At 38.4% G+C, this 18,895-nt stretch overlaps 1 protein-coding gene across 1 annotated transcript in view; it reads left to right on the top strand.

Annotated features, from left to right (window-relative positions):
• Positions 1–18,188, top strand: part of PCSK1 (proprotein convertase subtilisin/kexin type 1) — a 40,470-nt gene extending 22,282 nt beyond the window's left edge. The window contains exons 9-14 of the mRNA XM_036310650.1: positions 1,627–1,727; positions 8,099–8,332; positions 9,457–9,614; positions 10,915–11,048; positions 14,366–14,527; positions 15,111–18,188. Of these exons, the coding sequence (XP_036166543.1) occupies positions 1,627–1,727; positions 8,099–8,332; positions 9,457–9,614; positions 10,915–11,048; positions 14,366–14,527; positions 15,111–15,488 (1,167 nt within the window). The 3' untranslated portion in view covers positions 15,489–18,188. The remainder of the gene's footprint in view (positions 1–1,626; positions 1,728–8,098; positions 8,333–9,456; positions 9,615–10,914; positions 11,049–14,365; positions 14,528–15,110) is intronic.
• Positions 18,189–18,895: the final 707 nt, after the last annotated feature.

The following is an 18,895-nucleotide window of genomic DNA, read 5'->3' as shown; positions in this document are numbered from 1 at the left end:
AGAAGAGGGAGAGAGACATCCATATAAAAGCGAAACATGGATTGGCTGCCTCCTGCATGCCCCCTACCAGGTATCAAGCTCACAACCCAGGCATGTGCCCTGACAGGGAACTGAACTAGCAACCTTTCAGTACACACCCTACCGACTGAGCCACTTCGGCCAGGGCTACCAAGGGATTCTTTATGGCGGGCATATTTTATTGCCTTTGAAAGGAGCATGTCAGACATATTTTCCTTGATGGTCAGAGTTCCTGGCTGTTGTCCAGAATTGCTTTTGAGAAAACGGTCCGCTGTGCATCTCAGAGTCACCGTTTCATAGACTGTCCCACATCTGAGCTGCTCTGCTCTGAAGGAGGAGGAAGAGTTTCCGTCTTTGTAAAGATCGCTCCGTAGGTAAATCAGCCATAGAGACAGACGGTGAATTCTATTTGAGACGGTGGCAATAAATAGTCTTTGTCTGGCACAAACCTCTTCCTCAGCACAGTCATCTCCGGGGGCTCACTTGCGTCAACGGGTAAAAAGGGCAGCCTTGCTTCCGCAACCCTCTGAGGAGCAGAGCCACCATAACTGGAGAAATTCAGCCACTCGGAGTGGGAAGCCAAAGGAGGTGATAATAGAACAAATTAGTTTTTCACACCTCCCTCCCATACATTGAAATCACCAGCTAAAAGCCAGAGAGCAGGAGCCTGGGTGGGTGTCTTGTTAGTAATCCTTTGGCCCAACTACTTGCTCTACCAGCAGTACTGTGGTTCTTCAGGCAGACAGATTGGAAGTCGCTTTGGTTTCTTCCCTTCGTCTCAGCAACCTCTTCTTAATTAAGCTAAAATAAGCCTAGGGAAATCTTTACATTCGATAATATTGTGTAAAGATGCTTTCATAAGCAGGATCTCATTCCAGCCTCAGAATCTGAGTCAGGAAATGTCAACCTCATTTTACAGATGGGGAAACCAAGTGCCTTGCCCTTGGGATACATCCATTGAAGAGCAGGTTTAGAATTCAGTGTACTAGATCTAAGTCTAGCACACTTTCTATTTTGAAAAAACACCATTTTCATCAATGTGCAGATGTGGACACTAACTCATGGGCATCAAATTGCATCAACAGTGAGTGCAAACTACACACTGAACAAGTTTTGAACAACTAGTTCAAGTGGCCGAAATCAGAATGGCTTCATATTCTTGTACCGAAGAGGCAGTCAAATGTCAATCTGAAGGCAACAGGGAATTTTGCATGAGGCAGAAGTTCTAAATATGCCAGACCAAACACAATGGATCTGATGATTAATGGGCCAGCATGATTCACAGTGATTTTGAAACAGTCCCTTTTTTACAGACAGCATTTCGTTTGGGAATCTCAGAGCAGAAAATATTCATAGTGGGAGTATTTCATCCCCCCAAAAAGGCACCCTGATGCCAGAATTATAGACAAGTTGCATGGAGAGGAGAGTGAACTAAAATATCAGCAGATGGCAAGCACCCGTCTGTGGTTTAGAGAAGGAAGCAGGGAATCGAATCAGCTCAGTTTCCTGATCATAGCAGATGCGGCCCTCGGTATGGTTTCCCTCAGGGACAGGACCACACTGCTCACATGTTCTCCCACGTTTCTCTCCCCTTCTGGCGCCACCCAGACGAGTGCTGACCTGCACAATGACTGTACAGGGACCCACACGGGCACCTCTGCCTCGGCACCCCTGGCTGCTGGCATCTTCGCTCTGGCCCTGGAAGCAAAGTAAGGCCCAGAAAGCTTCTAATCACCATTACTAAGGCTGCTTCTCCTCCTCCTTTTTAATAACACATATTGTTTTCTGAATACATGCTTACAGTAGAAAACTATAAGTAATAATAAAATAAACTCTCTTCCTGTTAACATCTCGATGTAGATTTAGTACAAACATATCTTACAAAACTGGATCTTCATATATACATTATTTTGTGATGTTTTTAAATCCTCCCTATAATATGTTAAGAGCATTTTCTCTTGTGTAAATCAATGTTCCTTGACCTTCAAAAACTCATGGTCTCCTCCAAGTTCTCCTCCCACTCAGCTCCAAGGCCTTCTCACTTCTGTTTATTTCCACCAGGAAATACTTTATGTAGATAATTTCTGTGGGTAGTGTTAGGAATGATAAGTTTATAAAACATCCTTTTTTTCATATTATATAATCCCAGTCTTAGAGGAATGAGAATTAAAAACAAAATTTTTACCTTTTCATAGTATTCTGTTATATAAATGCAGATTTTATTAAAATTATATAATCATGCTTAAACACCCTTGCCCATAAATATTGATTGTCATCTCTGATAATTTCCACAGGATAAACACTCCTAATTGGAATTTCTGGGTCAAAGGGTATGAATGTTTCAATGATTTTAATATATATTGACAAGTTATTGTCTAGAAAAACTATAGCATTTTATATTTCCACCAGCATTATATGTATGAAAGTACCATTTTCCTAAGCCCATATTAAAGCTACTTTTATTATCTTTTAAAGTTTTTGCTATTTTGATACATGCAAATGGTATCTAATCTTCATACACGTTTATTTCATTACTAATGAAGCTCAGTATTTTATATTCTTTGGCCATTTATCATCTGTAATTGCTTTTTTATGGCCTTGACTTTGTTTTATGCCTTAGTTTAGTTTGGTTGGTTAGACATTTACCTTTTAATTTTATTTATATGTAATTTTGAGGTAATTAAGTTAATATGTATACAGTTACATTTGCCAGTCTTTTCTAAAAGTTTTTTCCTTTGTTTTTACATTCAGAAAAATATTTACAACTCAAAATTAGATTAAACATTTATCTATATGTCTTTTATTATTATTCTTTTGCCATATTTAAGCCCTAAATCACCCTGGAATTTATTTTAGTGTATGATGTTAAAAAGGGATTTAACAACAATGTTTCTCCCTTATAATAATGACCAATAGTCTAATACTTAACACAGAGGGGAAAAATCCAACTGTCTCACAGGTTTTTATTTGTCCTCATTTCTAGTTTCTAGTGTTGTATGGTGAGAAATATTTAAATGTCACGTCAGGTGGAGTGGTTGTATGATCAAGAAAGTGGTTAAACTTTAAAATTACTATTACCTTTCCTACTAAGGAGTTTATCTTAGAAGAACATCCATATTCTCTAGAGAAGACAAAGCAGTGCCCTCATGGCATGCTCAGTAGATGAGGTTCACAGTAGCAGAAGAGACACTTTGGCTCGTGCCACAGCTGGAAGAGCCCAGGAGTTGCTGAGTCCTTGTCTAAGAGGATTAATCCAGAGTAGTTCCAAGAGCCCTGGGGCACCTGTGGAGCTACCATTTAGTCCCAAGTATCTCAGCTATGAGACGGCCACAGTGGCTAAGCAAGACAGGCCTAGCAAAACTCATACCAAGAGTCTACCTACTTGGATGGGCTGGAAAGATGGCTGGTAAGAAAAGAGCAAATCTGGGAAAAGCCTGTGCTATCAACCAGTACATTATGCTGCCTCCCATGGCCCTGGTGCAGAGGAAATGTTGAACGGTAGCTGCTCATCCTCTCAAACAAAGGGAAGTTAATAAGATTGAGGCTGATAAAGGAACATCCTAACTCTCATGCTTTATGAGTTCCTCATAAAAGACTCCTTGTCACAAGCAAACTACTTATGTTGCATTAAATATGACTTAGCTGGAGCACTGGGGAATGAGAAGAGGAGAGGGAAGGAGAAAGAATAGTTTCTGGCTCAAATATGTATAGAGGAATTTTCTTCCCTAGAAGAGTGTTTCTCAAACACCAGCTTAGATAATAATCACTTTCAGAGTTTTATGTAGTATGCAGATTCCTATGTCCCATTGCCATCAACTCAGATTCAGAAGTTTCTGGTATTTGGCCTAGAAACCTCCATTTTTAATAAGTGTCCTAGGCAGTTTGAATGCTAGTAGCTAGCTTAACCAAATTTTGAGAAACACTGCTATAAAGAGTTAATTTACAACTGTTTTTTTCTGCAACCTCATTTAGCTGTAATTGCGAAGATGTTCATTCCGGTACTTACTAGGCATAAAAAAGATAGGAATTCCTTCGATAAATGCCTATGGTACCATTATTGTCATGTAGTGAGTATATGTTAGAAAGATGGTAGACAATAACCTCAGTCTTCTGTGGTGAGAGCAAGGGAAATCAGAGTAATTTTTAATAGAGAACACGAATTCTGTAGTGAAACACTGAATCCCTTGACATGTTTGGAGGTATTAAATAAACAGATGAACCAATCTTCTATTTTCATTAAAGGCTAGAGAAAGGAAAATAAACTTTCAATGCTGCATGAAACCTCTGGGTAAACCACATCAAAGAAATCCTTGACTCAGTGGGTTGTGAAATGTTGAAAAGTCTCCAGATTAGGAAATCTTCAACATACTGGACTTACCTAGTTGCGATTAGTGGCAGAATGAGACAGCCTCTAGGACCCTTTCACTTTAGAATTTTGTTTCCAATTACTTTACCTACACTCTTCTAATTAGAAGCAATGCTTAATTTCAATGTTTAATTCCACAACCCTTATTTTCTATAAATATATTCTTGATTTGCAACCTAATGCACCTTTAAAATTTTTAATTATTGTGGTGCTGTTGAGCACTAATTAACAAAGGGAGGCTGTCAGGAATGAAATGTACCATTATTAGCAGCTCCTTTTCATTTATGAAATGCAATCACACAAATGAAGAATAACTCTGTTGGGAAAATAGGCTTAATTTTCCAAATTGCATGGCAATGAAACCCCCTTGAATATTTTGTAAAGAATAGGTAAAAGAAAATTAAAAAAAATAAAACATGCAATTAAATATAAAACAAATGTTCTACTATAGAAATATAGGAAGTCTATGCCTTGTGTTTGATTATCAAGACCCTGCCTTATGCTTCCTTAGTACACTTTTCATCCCAACCTCCAAACAAACACCTGTCACATAGATGGTCAAATCAGAAAGTGGTGAGTTGCTCATTGATCACCAAAACTCCCTTTAAAGGACTAGAAAGATGCAAGAATTTCAATAAAATGTTTTATAGGACAGAATTAATGTCTACATTCAAAAAATAGCCATTTCTCCTCAGCTAGTTAATTATTCCTAAATGTGGGATGGCCAAGGTGGAGACAAGATGAGGTATTTATGATATTGGGCAGACAGGAAGTCTGAACAGTAAGGAATTCTGTAGATTATTATACTCATCCCTCTATTCTTATAAATGAGTCAACTCAGGACCAGGGAAATAAAGTGACTTGCTTAAAGCCACACGGGTCTTTGGTAGTAGATACAGTGTAATATGCCTTTTATTACTCCCTATTCTGTCCTCCGTGATTTGAAATGACTTCTAATTGTCTTAGTTATATGCTTGTATTCTTTCTTCCAACTCATTATTTTAGCTATAACATAGAACTGGTTAGTTTTTTCAAATATGATTATAAAATAATGCTCTACCCTGATATATTGATTCAGTAGGTTTAGGATAGTGCGTGGGAATTTTAAATATTTACAAGTGTCCCAGATTATGGTGCAAGCAATCTGGAACCCATGAGAATCACTGAACTGGAGTCTTTCTAAGGCCTCCATCAGTCACGCTCTGGCTGGTATGTTTGTCAGGAGATCAGCTGATACGACAGTGAATGTACTGAGCTTCTAGGCGTCAGAGTAGCAAATTAAAGCAATAAACCAAAAATGAAAGAGTTAAGCCTTTAATCTCTTACCACACTGGCAGAATCTAAAACAAGAGGAAACAATGACTACCCTAGTCCATTTGCGCCCGCCCTGACCCTCCACACCGCCCCCCCCCCCCCCCCCCCCTGCCAAGAATGGTGCCCAGCCAGCGAGGTCAGGTGAAGCATCACATTCATGAGGGTCTTCTCACTGTTGAGGGACGCGCCCCCCCCCCCACCACCACCACCAAAAAAGGCTCTGGTAGTTATATGGATTCTGGGGTGGGGTGGGGCTTGGGAAGGCTAGGAGTGGAAAAGTAGAGGGGGAAAAATGTCTTTAAGGTTTCTCCCACTCCCCCCATAAGGAGGCCTTAGCAGAGACCTCTGCCCAAGGCCTCAGATAAGGAGACCTAAGAAAGAAGGTGTGAGGGGCTAGGAATGTAAATATGGGAAGAGTTTGACCAAGTGGAGGAGCTGACTCCTTGACTGCAACTCCCTAGAGCAGCGGTTCTCAACTCGTGGGTCACGATCCCTTTGGGGATCGAATGACCCTTTCACAGGGGTCGCCTAAGACCATCGGAAAACACATATATAATTACATATTGTTTTTGTGATTAATCACTATCTTTAATTATGTTCAATTTGTAACAATGAAATTGGGGGTCACCACAACATGAGGAACTGTGTTAAAGGGCCGCGGCATTAGGAAGGTTGAGAACCACTGCCCTGGAGAGACCTAGTTGCATGCTCTGCACCCAGGCTTATGTGGGGAGGGAGCTTCCCTGGGAGGCCTGCCAGGTATCCTTTGCAATACCTACCAGAAGACATTTTAACCACTATGCTATTGACTCTAGGGAGAAAACAGCAAATTGAGCCAGATTTCCTGAGGGTTGTTTCACAACCTAGTGATAAGCTAGAAACCTTGAGGACTAATGCTTGACTGGCTTAATAGACACAATGCAAGTCTCAAAGCTAAGGGAAAGCTCGAGATCTTGAAAGACTCTACTGATTAATTGCAGTAAGTTTTAAAATTATATTTGGGGGCTAGTTAACATGTAGTCACATTCAATCATTCAGCCAACCAATATTTACTCAGCTTATACTCTGTGCCTGCAATTCTTCTGAGTGCTAGGTACACATCAGAGAACAAGACTGATTAAAATCTCAGCCCTTCTCATGGCTAAATCTAGCAGGGGAGACAGACATTAATGATATATAAAACAAAAGTACCCAATATGTTAGAAGGTGATAAATGCTATAAAAGAAAACAGTAGAGCAGGAGAATAATGCTCAGGAGCATTGGGAGAACTGAAATTTTACATAGGGGGATTGGGAAAGGCTCTATCTGCATTATAATAGACCTAACAACCCTATGATTATCTTTATATTGATGCTAAATTAATTGTATCAAGACTTCTGGTTAAACCACTTCTTTGCTCAAAATTTCTCAATGATTCCCCATTGCCCAAACGATAAAGTATAAGCCCCTTACCTGGCAGTCAAAGCCTTCACCATCTGGCTCAGTACTCCTTATCACCTCTTCCTGCTCCAGCAAACCAGACTATTCACTGTACTTGAGCCACATCATGTACTCCACCTCCTCCCCCCACCTCCCCCCACCGCACAGGTTTTGCTCCATTGCCTCATTCTCTTTTCTCTCACTCTACTTCTTGACATTCTACCCACTCTTTAAAGTTCAGCTCAAATATTTCCTCCCAGCAAAATCTCCCTAGATCTTTCCAACCTGAAATAATTATCTCTCTACTAAACTGCTGCAGTGCATTATGCCATAAACACATTATTCAGCAGGTATATTATAGTAATAAAAAAATAGCCTTAGTTTTTTTACTGGAGTGTAAGCTTCTTAAAAACAAGAACCACCTCTTTAAATATCCCCATAGTATTAAGCATAGTGATCTTACAAGAGTGATCTCAAGTAGCTAAGAGTTTCTTGACACTTTTGACATATAAAGAAAAGAAACAAAAACTACCTGAGTAGGAAGCCAGCCCATATCTTTAAAATCTGAGTCTTCTCAAGAAGAAAGTTGAGGACTTTGTTAATAATGCTAAAAATGCCAAGGATGTTAATGGACAGCAGGAGACTGAAAGAATGAAAGGAGGTGCTGTCATTTTAATTTTTGCTCCAGGTAAACTTAACTAATTAGGAATCATGAGCCAAGTCCTATATTTCTACAATGCTGAAGACAAAATTTTACTAATGATAAGAACTTAACTTGCATGGTATGAGGAGAAGTTTTCCATACTGTATTTTGATTTCTAAATGAAAAGACATACAAATAGTAATGCTAGAATTACATTAAGTACAGTTACAAAAGGTACTTCATAATTTCTGAATAGAAATGCTTGTTCTTAGCACTTGCTTTTGCAAGGAAACTTCATTTTGTCCCTGAAAGATGTTTTGGGTCACTTTCCATCCAGTCCAAATCTAACCTGGCGAGATATGCAGCACTTGGTTGTCTGGACCTCTGAGTATGACCCACTGGCCAATAACCCTGGATGGAAAAAGAATGGCGCAGGCTTGATGGTGAACAGTCGGTTTGGATTCGGGCTGCTAAATGCCAAAGCTCTGGTGGACTTAGCTGATCCTAGAACCTGGAACAGTGTGCCTGAGAAGAAAGAGTGTGTGATAAAGGACAATGACTTTGAGCCCAGGTAAGTGTCTCAGGAATTTTGAATACCTGTGTGCCCATGGCACTATGTGATATGTTTGTCACTTTGTCTAATTTTTTTCTCACCTTCCTTTCTGAAGTAGATGGAGGTAGCATTTGCCAGTGTTCGCTGTGGGTCCAGGGGGAATATTGAGATCAAAGATCTGTAAATCATGTTAGCATATTTGCATTTTCCTCTCATAGCCTACCTACCATCTAGCATTATGTTTAAGGTGTACCATTGTTTTATGTAGCACTAAGAACAATCATAGCTACTTAAACTATTATCAATCATCAGTTTTAAGATTTATCCCAAATTCAAAGATGATAAAATGTTGAAAAATGCATCTTAGAATTGCTGAAATACAGTACTCGCCAACAAGCATTATCCAAACCTCAAGAGCCTCACTTCATACCACAGTGCTGTGTGATTCATCATCTTTCTGCCATGAAGGAATCTTTATCATACTGCTTTTACACAGACCACATCTAGCCCCGGAAGCAGAATCTGCTATGACTGTCTTATTAATTCTATCACAACAATCATGATTATACTGAAGACCCACTCACACAAAATACCCAAGGGTAGAAGGCATGGAAGACATGTCCATTGCAATAACAGACCACTTTTTGATGGGTCCAAGGCAAACCTGCCTGAATTTGATTCCACAGTAAACAGCATTTTTTTCAAGTACCTGTGTTCTTTACTATTTTCTTTTTTTTTATTTTATTGTGGTAAGAACACTTAACTGGGTTCTGTATTCTGTTCCACTGGCCTATATGTCTGTCTTTATGTCAGTACCATACTGTTTTGATTATTGTAGCTTTCTAATATATTTTGAAATCAGGAAGTATGATGCCTCCAGCTTTGCTCTTTTTTTCTCAGGATTGATTTTGCTATTTATGATGAAACTGTAGAATTGGGGTTTTTTTCTATTTCTATAAAAGCCTTACAATTTTCTATGCATTATTCACTTATAGCTAATCCTGAATTAGGTTCTACTCATAATAGGGAGAGACAACAAGCTTAGTTAAGTATCAAGTACAAGACTGATGTGTACATATTTGTATAAAATGTAAGGAAGAAGAGATACACTTTATTCAATGGAGATTCATTAATATATTTAGAGCCCTGAAAGCTAATGGAGAAGTTATCATTGAAATTCCAACAAGAGCTTGTGAGGGGCAGGAAAATGCTATCAAGTCCCTGGAACATGTACAATTTGAAGCAACAATTGAATATTCCCGAAGAGGAGACCTTCATGTCACACTCACTTCTGCTCTTGGTAAATATTTTTTTAACTTTAAAATGTTCTTTTAAACCATTTGTTTAAATGTAAATTCAATTAGTTCAAATCAATGAGTTTTTGTTTCTTTATAGACCTAAGTCTCCCAATAGATATTTTCAGGTCTTAAAAAATATGCTTCTTCTCTCCCGCTCATCCCCTTTTTTTAACATCAGAATTCTGCCCTGCTCATTCCCACAGGTCCTTAGATAAGCAAAGAACAAGATCTATTCAAATAATAATGTAATTAATAAGCCTTTCTGGAGTTAATGAATACCATAATATACATTTTCAAATTGTGCTCATTTTTCCAGGTCACTGATCTATCATTCTTTTCTCTCAGGTAACATGTTAGTGAAAATTACTCTGATACTTAATAAAGCTGATAGATACATCAGAATCAATTGAAAAACTGAGACTTCTGATCCATGAAAGAGGGTTGAGAAGACTAACAAATTTCCCATAATGATATTATTAAGGCAGATGATGTGATATATGGGCAGTTGCTCTTTCCTGAGAGGGCACTAAGTCAGATGAGATTCTGGACGGGAAGAGCTTGTGAACACAAACCATAATCCACCAGGAGAAGCTGTCCCAGCACTCGTCCACATGCAGTCTCTGAATAAATTCCATGTCTGTAGGTGATGTATGAGGAAAAATGAGCTATCTCCATAATGTCCTTCCAGGATATGAAGTTCTTACAGCTTTTGAATAGGTTCTGTTAATTTTGGAGTTACACTTTCTAGATATCTTGGAATTGTCTTGAAAGGATGGTGGACTGCCTTTTCATTAATGGCCCTATAGATTTTTTGACCCTTTCACTTAGAAAGTAATATTATTTATTGTTCTATAGAAAGCTTGGATTTGAAAATTTAGAGTTACTCCTATTACTAGTTTTATATGACAAGAGATTATTAAATTAACATAGCTTTTTAATGTATACACAAGATTGTAGACTCAGGCACCTATCAAATTCTCAAAACTTCCTCTTATATTTCAAAATGACAGTTCCATTAAAATTTATTTTAGGTCTTTGATTCTCTTCTTTAATTTAGTTTGTAAACGTAGGTCTCTTGAGTTCTCCTTATTCAAATAAACCTTACTATATTCATGCATTATTTCGTTTTCTACAGTATGGATTGAGAACTTACTATATGTCAGATAATGTGCAATGTACTGTGGATAAAAACATTTGGAGGGTTAATCTCTCTCAGCTTTCATTTTCATTATCAGATGCTAGAGTGTGTCCTATCAGAGCTGTTAGGACATTTATTAACTTGCATTTCTTGTATGAAAATAGGAACCAACACTGTTCTGTTGGCTGAAAGAGAGCGGGATACATCTCCTAACGGCTTTAAAAATTGGGACTTCATGTCTGTTCACACATGGGGAGAGAACCCAGTAGGCACCTGGACTTTGCGAATTACAGACATGGTAAGTAAGAAGGAAAGGCTATAGAAACACAAGCTTACTTTTAAAAACATTGAAGGTGTTTTAAGGTTGGTGTCATCATTCATCAGGGCCCTAAGGAACTTTGATCACTCTATAGTTGAAGTAATGACAAGATGTAGTGTTTCAAGTCCTGCCACTTGGCTACATAGATTTAAAAAATATTAGGCACTGGCCATAGAGGAAGAAAGAGAAGATATTCTGATATACAGTGTGACATATTGTGGGACAAATCCAAGTGTCCCACATGACCTACTCACCAGAATGAGCTGTATTCAAAAACATAGTTAGCCAGACTGGCATGGCTCAGTGGTTGAGCGTCAAACTATGAACCAGGAGGTCATGGTTCAATTCCTGGTCAGGAAACATGTCCAGGTTGCAGGCTCAGTCCCCCATAGTGGGTGTGCAGGAGGCAGCCAATCGATGATTCTCTCTCATCATTGATGTTTCTATTTCTCTCCATCTCCCTTCCTCTAGGAAATCAGTAAAAATATATTTAAAAAAAAAAACCCATAGTTAAATGCTAGACCAGCTTTGCTTATGACACTCCACTGGAGTCACATGAAGGAACTTTTACAAATATTTACTACAGTGGCCATTTAGAAGTAGCTTACTTATTAGAGAAGACTTATTTAATTTGACTTTGTTTTGTCTCAGTTTTTTCACTATGTTTACTAACACTCTTTGATATCTTCCTATAATTATAATATACAGTCACAAAAATAAAGCAAGGGGTGTCAGAACAAAAAACCAAATTATTCATACAGCTGAATTACACTGATTTATACAGCTGAATTGTTTATTTTTGCATCATTTCTCCAGCATTTTCTATAGGTGAGCATATAAATAAATGGGGTTTTGGTCTGAGTCCTCCTGAGAGAGATATGTTATAAGTATCAGCAGTGCCAGATTTCTTTTTTTTTTTTAATATATTTTATTGATTTTTTACAGAGAGGAAGGGAGATAGAGAGTTAGAAACATCGATGAGAGAGAAACATTGATCAGCTGCCTCCTGCACATCTCCTACTGCGGATGTGCCCACAACCCAGGTATATGCCCTTGACCGGAATCGAACCTGGGACTTTTCAGTCCGCAGGCCGACGCTCTAGCCACTGAGCCAAACCGGTTTCGGCAGCAGTGCCAGATTTCAATGTCTAAATAATTTCTTATTTAAAACTAGTGGCCTGGTGCACGGATTCATGCACATTTGAAAGAAAATTAATTAGAAGAAATATTTTAATATCTCTATTTGCCCTTTCTCTATAATATAAGTGTCAACCAAATTCACATTCGATAATAACATATCGAAACACACTGGCGCCAGCGAGAGCTTTATATGTATTGCGCATGTGCGAGTCAACTTAGCCTTTTATATATATAGAATAAAATTGCTTAATTAGACCTGCTTTCTGATTTGGCTAAACTTTTTCCAGCCCAGTGAAGCACCCCAACTTCTCTTTCAGGTAATTGTCAGCAACACAGCAGTAAATATCAACATGAAGCAGAGTATTATTGTAGATCACGCAGGGAGACCAAAGGGTAAAATATTTAACTGCAGCAGTGTTTGACTATATTCTGCACAGTGAGAAAAACTGAAGTCATTTTCAAGGTCCACCATTTCTTCTTTTCAGTCGGGTCAAGTTTCTAAACTTTCTAAATCTCCATTTTCCGGCTAATGAAAAGAAAATAGGATTCTACCAAGTCTCCTATCTACCTACTCAAGGATTTCTGTGAGGATCAAATGAGATGAGGCACGGAAAAACGCTTCACAGACATTTGGTTAAAGTATAAAATGTTTGCACCTGGCTATAAAGCAAATCATGTTCCTGAACTGAAGAAACTCCAAGGAGGCTAGTTGCTAGGCAGAGGAAGTCGTGCGTTGCTACGTGATGTCATTACCTGGTGCCCACAGCGACCATTTCTGGGCTGGGGTGGGCTGTAGGCTGCATATTGTGCCATGGGGTCTTGGCAGCATTGGCTGTGATTTGGTGGGCTGTCGCTCTGGGGTGGTAGGGAGGTTCATGGTGCTGTTTCTTTGTAAATGGCCAATGTGCATCATGGCAGCTCCTGTGTTGAGCATATGCCCCCTGGTGGTCAGTGTGTGTCATAGTGATTGATCAGATGGTCAGAGGGACATTTAGTATATTAGCCTTTTATATAGAGAGATTTACCTTTATTGCTGAAAGTAGTATAGTTGTCCTCCTATTTCCCCCATTGACCCCTTCTAACCCACACCCGCCTAAATAACTTTTTAAAAAGAAATTATTCCTGAAGATGTCAATTAAATTAATACAAATTCTATAGTTATTGTTACTTTATTCTCTGAGAATACCTTTCTCCTAAAGACAGCTAAATTTAGTATTGGCATCTGTAAAAATTCCTGCTCTCATGGGGAGAACAGGAAATGTTCTTAGTAGATTGCCTTGTTCTTGAATGTGGACTCCACTCTTTAAATCAGTTTCATCATCAGGAAACTAAGAAAAACTGTTTACCAAGATAAATCTGCAAAATTTGACTTTATGTTTTTGAATATTTTTTAGACACTTTAGATTTCAGCACATTATTTTAAACATAGTTTTTGAGCTTCTGAAAAGTATTATTCCCATAAATGTACAGTTTTTAAGGGTTGATTAAGGCTGAAGGCTGTTTGTAATACTTCATTAAGGCTGACTTTTTTCCCGAATGGAATGTTTCTAAAAGTTGATAATTGTTTAATATAATTCTATTTATAGATGTACAGTCAACTTTTCAAGAATACATTCCATATAGAGATTAATATAGAGAGTTCTGATTTTTTAATTAAATGATGAAGCAATTAATCATTTTTTTAAAAAATCCTTGAGCCTGTAAACTGTCAATTTTCATAGCAAGAATAAATCCAGTGATTTTTTTCCTTTATTATCTTTTTAAAAATGTGTGTTTTTCTTTTTTCTTATTGGAGTGCCTTTGGTTAATTAGGTTATATAGGTTTCAGATGTACAATTCTATAATACATTATCTGTATATTGTATTGTGTGTTCATCTCCCCAAGTCAAGTCTCCTTCCATCACCATTTATCGCCTACCAGTGATGTATTTCTTTTCACACAGAGCTCTACACATGGAATGCACAAAATTTTAAAATTAGATTTAGACTATGAAATCCTTTTTTGATAGTCTGAAGGATCTTGTTTTATGTTACTCAGAACACACACTGTTGCTTTTTTCTCTGAGAATGCCTTTCTCCTAAAGACAGCTAACGTTGCAATTTAGTATTGGCAGCTATAAAGATTCCTGCTTAAAATATATATGCTTATTCATCAGTCTGGAAGAATGCAAAATGAAGGGAGAATTGTGAACTGGAAGCTGATTTTGCACGGGACCTCCTCTCAGCCAGAACACATGAAACAGCCCCGCGTGTACACGTCCTACAACACCGTGCAGAATGACAGAAGAGGGGTGGAGAAAGTGGTGGACTCAGGGGAGGTCTGTATGGCTGGATTATTCTTGGCATGCTCTTTTTTTGAACTGTAAATTGACAATGTAGTGAGTGAAGCTGCCCCTCACTTTTAGGCGGGGAGTGAGTCAAACATGGGTAAGGAAGAAAGGGAGTGGGAGTGGTAAATTGTTTATTTTCCATAGGATGAAACTCTATTGTTTTATCCATTCATTCATTGCGTATTTAGAAATTAAAATGAATGAATTCAAAATTATTGAATCCACTAACATGAATTCTACTTCATTTATCAAAGTGAAGGAGACCAATAAGTATGAGCACTTATAATACATCATCTTATTCCGTTTTCAAATCCACCAGAAGTGGAGGTATTCTTATTCCTATTTTACAGGTGAAATTAGGGAGATTAAAAGGTGCCAGGGATATAACAGTAAGAGGAAAATTGAGGACTGAAAACTGAGTTAGTGTAACTCTAAGCCTTGTGCTCTTTCTGCTTCCCAACTGCCAGGCGGGATGCGGGGAGGGGGAGAACCAGTGGGCATGAACTAGCTGGCCTGCCCAGCTCTAAACAATGAGCCTTCTTCCCTTTGTGGGTGGATTTCTGTGTTTTAGGAGCAGCCCACAGAGGAGAACCTGAATGAGAAGCCACCGACTGCAAACAGCCTCAGCAGCCGCAGTGGGAGCAACAGAAAGGAGGAGCAAGTGGAAGGAGCTGCATCCGAGGCCATGCTGCGACTCCTACAAAGCGCCTTCAGAAGAAACTCACCACCCAAGCAATCACCAAAGAAGTCTCCGAGTGCAAAGCCCAACATCCCTTACGAAAATTTCTACGAAGCCCTGGAAAAGCTGAACAAACCTTCCCACCTTAAAGACACTGAGGACAGTCTGTATAACGACTATGCCGACGTTTTCTATAACACCAAACCTTACAAGCACAGAGATGACCGGCTGCTGCAAGCTCTGGTGGACATTCTGAGGGAGGAAAACTAAAGAAGTCTGTGATCCTGAGTTGGAAATATTCATGCTCCTTCCTTACCCATAGATTTTGCCTGTGTCTGAAGTGGTTGTTTTTGCCATTGATTCTTATGCTTATAGTATCACTTGTTATACTTTTTCTGTTTCTCCCCAAAGTGGGTATTTGAAAGGGATGAGCTCCAACAGTAAATCCAACTTCCTGAATGGATCATGGATCTTTTCAAGCACCTCTTCCTGCCTACACAAGTAACGCGTTTGTTTTTTCCAGAGCCACAGTCCACAAGTGGTCCTCAAACCACATTAGAATGCCTCTTTGAGCCCTTTCATTTCATTTCTCAAGAGAAAAGTCATAACCTGGGGCAATAGATAAATTTGAAAAGTAATCTGCAAAGAATGAGAGGAAGGAAATCTGTTCTGATAGCTTGTCTCCTGTCTTTGCTCTGTGGTTCTTCGAATTTTGATGCCAAAGACAGCTTTGGAAAGTCTCGAATGAAAGTGTTCATAATTAGACCCCTACCCCATCTTTTCTATTCCAAAGTACTACTTATTCAGGGAGTAGTACTTAGATCCATAAACAGACCTCAGAACCTGTGTGATCTGGTTTGGGCTGTGTTAGAACATTCCTTGCTCGGTGTGCCACGTAAGAGGCCTCTGTTGATCTAACGGTGACTGAGACACATGCTGTGTGTTCTGGTCTTCCTCCATTTCCTCCTCTGAAGCTTTTCCTCCCTTGTCTTAGCCACAAACTGAATACTGAGAGAACTAATTTATGCTACTTTCTTAGAATAAACTTATACTTGGCACTCAGCAAGTTCCTAGTCATAATTTTTATTATTAATAATAACAGAAAACCACTCATAACATGGAGAACCAATATAATAACAGGGGAGAGCCAATGGGAGGCTTTGTTTGTTTTGAAAATTGTATTCATTAGAATAGGTTTCTCTGAATCCCTGAAACTGAGTATTCATTCCTTGACACTAAAGGCTCTTCCCTAATGGTATAGCTGATAGTATCCAAATTCTCATCAAATGGCTTCCAAGTTTCAACTCAGAGGACAGGAGGTGGCAGCCCACAGGCCACATCTGTCCTTCAGGTAGATTTTTTTTTGACAAGTAAAATGTTTTTTAAATGTGAGTGATTATTGAAAATATGAGATTTTAATAAAACCTAATACTCAGACCCATCTTCCATCATGGCCAAGTTGCCTGGAGCTAAGTAGCTAAACTTGAGTGGCAGGTCCCCAAGGCTCTCTGCTTCATGCTACTTATGGCAGCCACCTTACTGATGAGCACTCAATAGGCCTTTTATTTGGCCCCACTCTTGAACTAAATGAACATTTTCAAAGTGTAAATGCACTAGGAAAAAGTATCTTCAACTTCTTTCAGGCAGGATCTGTATGATAATAATTATGAGAATTTTCCATGACTTAATTAAATTATTGGCCCCCAAATGGTATTTTAGACTCCTGCAAGTACCTCTGATATCTAATCTGACATGTTCATTTAACCTCACCTCCCCTGGATGCCCATTTACACTAATTCATTAATTGCCAACCACTTAGCTTCCCATTCTCTCTATGCTCACAAAGGCTCTGGTCACCTACAATGGCATTCTCCCAGTGGGCTCGCTGTTTGCTGTTCTTCCACGAAGTTTGAACTTTATCAGGCTACACATGAACTAGACCAAGAAGAGAACACTAGAGTCTGTCAAGTGCTTTGGTTTGAAGTATGGTTTGTAACACAAAATTTCACCCCCTATTCCACCATATAAAATTGTGCAGAATAAGGTTATCTCCAGAGCAATACCCATGAAGCTTTAAGGATGTTCTCCTAAAAGAATTACAGTATCAGTATGTTCTTGGAAGTTTCACATGCTCTTCGATATGGATTGTTAGATAGAATTTTTAAAATTTCATCCCATCAAAAAGTATTAAAACTGAAAAGGACCAAGAGTTATGAGATACATTTTCAACTAAAACCAACAACAAAGCTAAGGCCTAGAGGGGAAAATAAACAGTCATAAAGGAAAGCTCATCCTTTCCCCACTCCTAGCCTACTGCTAATTGTCTGAAGCATTTTTTTTTTATCCTTCTAACAGAATCTTTTCCTTATTACACCCCCAACCAGCTCATTGGATTGCAGCCAAAGTTCACTTTAGAGAAGCTTTGATATTTAAATAAAGTCATGTTTGAATGTTTCCAACCTGGAGAATATCGTTCAGACAAAAAATATTTTTGTCAGTCTTTCTTAGTGCCTGTGTGAATTTTTGTGAAAAATGTAAGAGAAGAAACATATACTATTTCCCTCAAAAATTTAAATTATATTTTCTTTACAGGTATTTATAATGTAGCAATGCTTTTATCAAACAGAATTTTAAAGGGCATAATAAATTATATTAAAGAACCAAAATTTTCCTGAGAATAAGAAAGTTTCATCCAATAAAATATTTTTGAAAGGCATGTTCCTCTGTTAGTAAAAATATAGTATGTGTGTGCTGTGATTAAAGAAGTGGCATCTAATAGCCTAACATAACGTGTAGCTGACTTTAACGTGCGTGGTTTTAGCATTCTTAAGGGAGCTCCCACATTATACACTTGATGTGTTAACCAGAATATGTAAAATATGCTTATAAATCAGAAGAATAAATGGTTTCTCACTAAGTCAAAGAGAAAAAAGCTCATGTTTCCAACAAAAATAGGATCTCTTTTTCTTATTGTGTTTCCCAATGAACTGTAAAAAAAAAAAAAAAAAAAAATAGTTGATGGTTTACATTAAAAAGGTAATTCCTTTGTAGAATAATGGGCTTTCTTAAAGACAATTTAAGAATTATTTGAATAGGTATATTTTATTTTTTTCTTGTAGCTCAGTCTTTCACTTTTTGACAACATAAAAAGTTCTATAACTGAGCCTTGACTGAAGTATTGAGAAAAAAACAAAAACCTAAAGGGACTTACTACCTGGGAGAGAAAGGGTCTTACTACATGACTTTGTTTATAGGCCAGATTATAGCAGTTAAGCATCAAATCCTTCTTTCCCATCAGAAGTCCCCAATTCCCAACTTTAACACCCTGCCCTCTGGCCCACTTTCCTCTCCTGCTCCAAACCTGCCTCCCTGACTTTTCACCCCCATGTCTGAAACTTATCTTCCTAACCTGGGTGGGTGGTTTTCCCTCAGAATCTATTCCTTCCTTCTAAGTCATAATTATTCCGTCAAACTGAAATATTTTATTCAAGAATTCCAGAAAGAATGTTCTAACTAGCTCTGTCCTCCACATGCAGCCATCTTCAAAGTCTTCCCACCAGAAGGGTTCAAGATATGCCTCAGCTTTCCTTTGAATGCCTATTTGGTAACTGTTGGGTTAACCATGTGCAAGCCTAGAGTACAAACACACATGTCCCGAAGATAAACATTAACTCTTA

This window comes from Myotis myotis, unplaced genomic scaffold, assembly GCF_014108235.1.
Source record: "Myotis myotis isolate mMyoMyo1 unplaced genomic scaffold, mMyoMyo1.p scaffold_m19_p_5, whole genome shotgun sequence".
In the NCBI taxonomy this organism is placed as follows: Eukaryota; Metazoa; Chordata; class Mammalia; order Chiroptera; family Vespertilionidae; genus Myotis; species Myotis myotis.
This window is presented reverse-complemented; position numbering and strand designations above follow the sequence as displayed.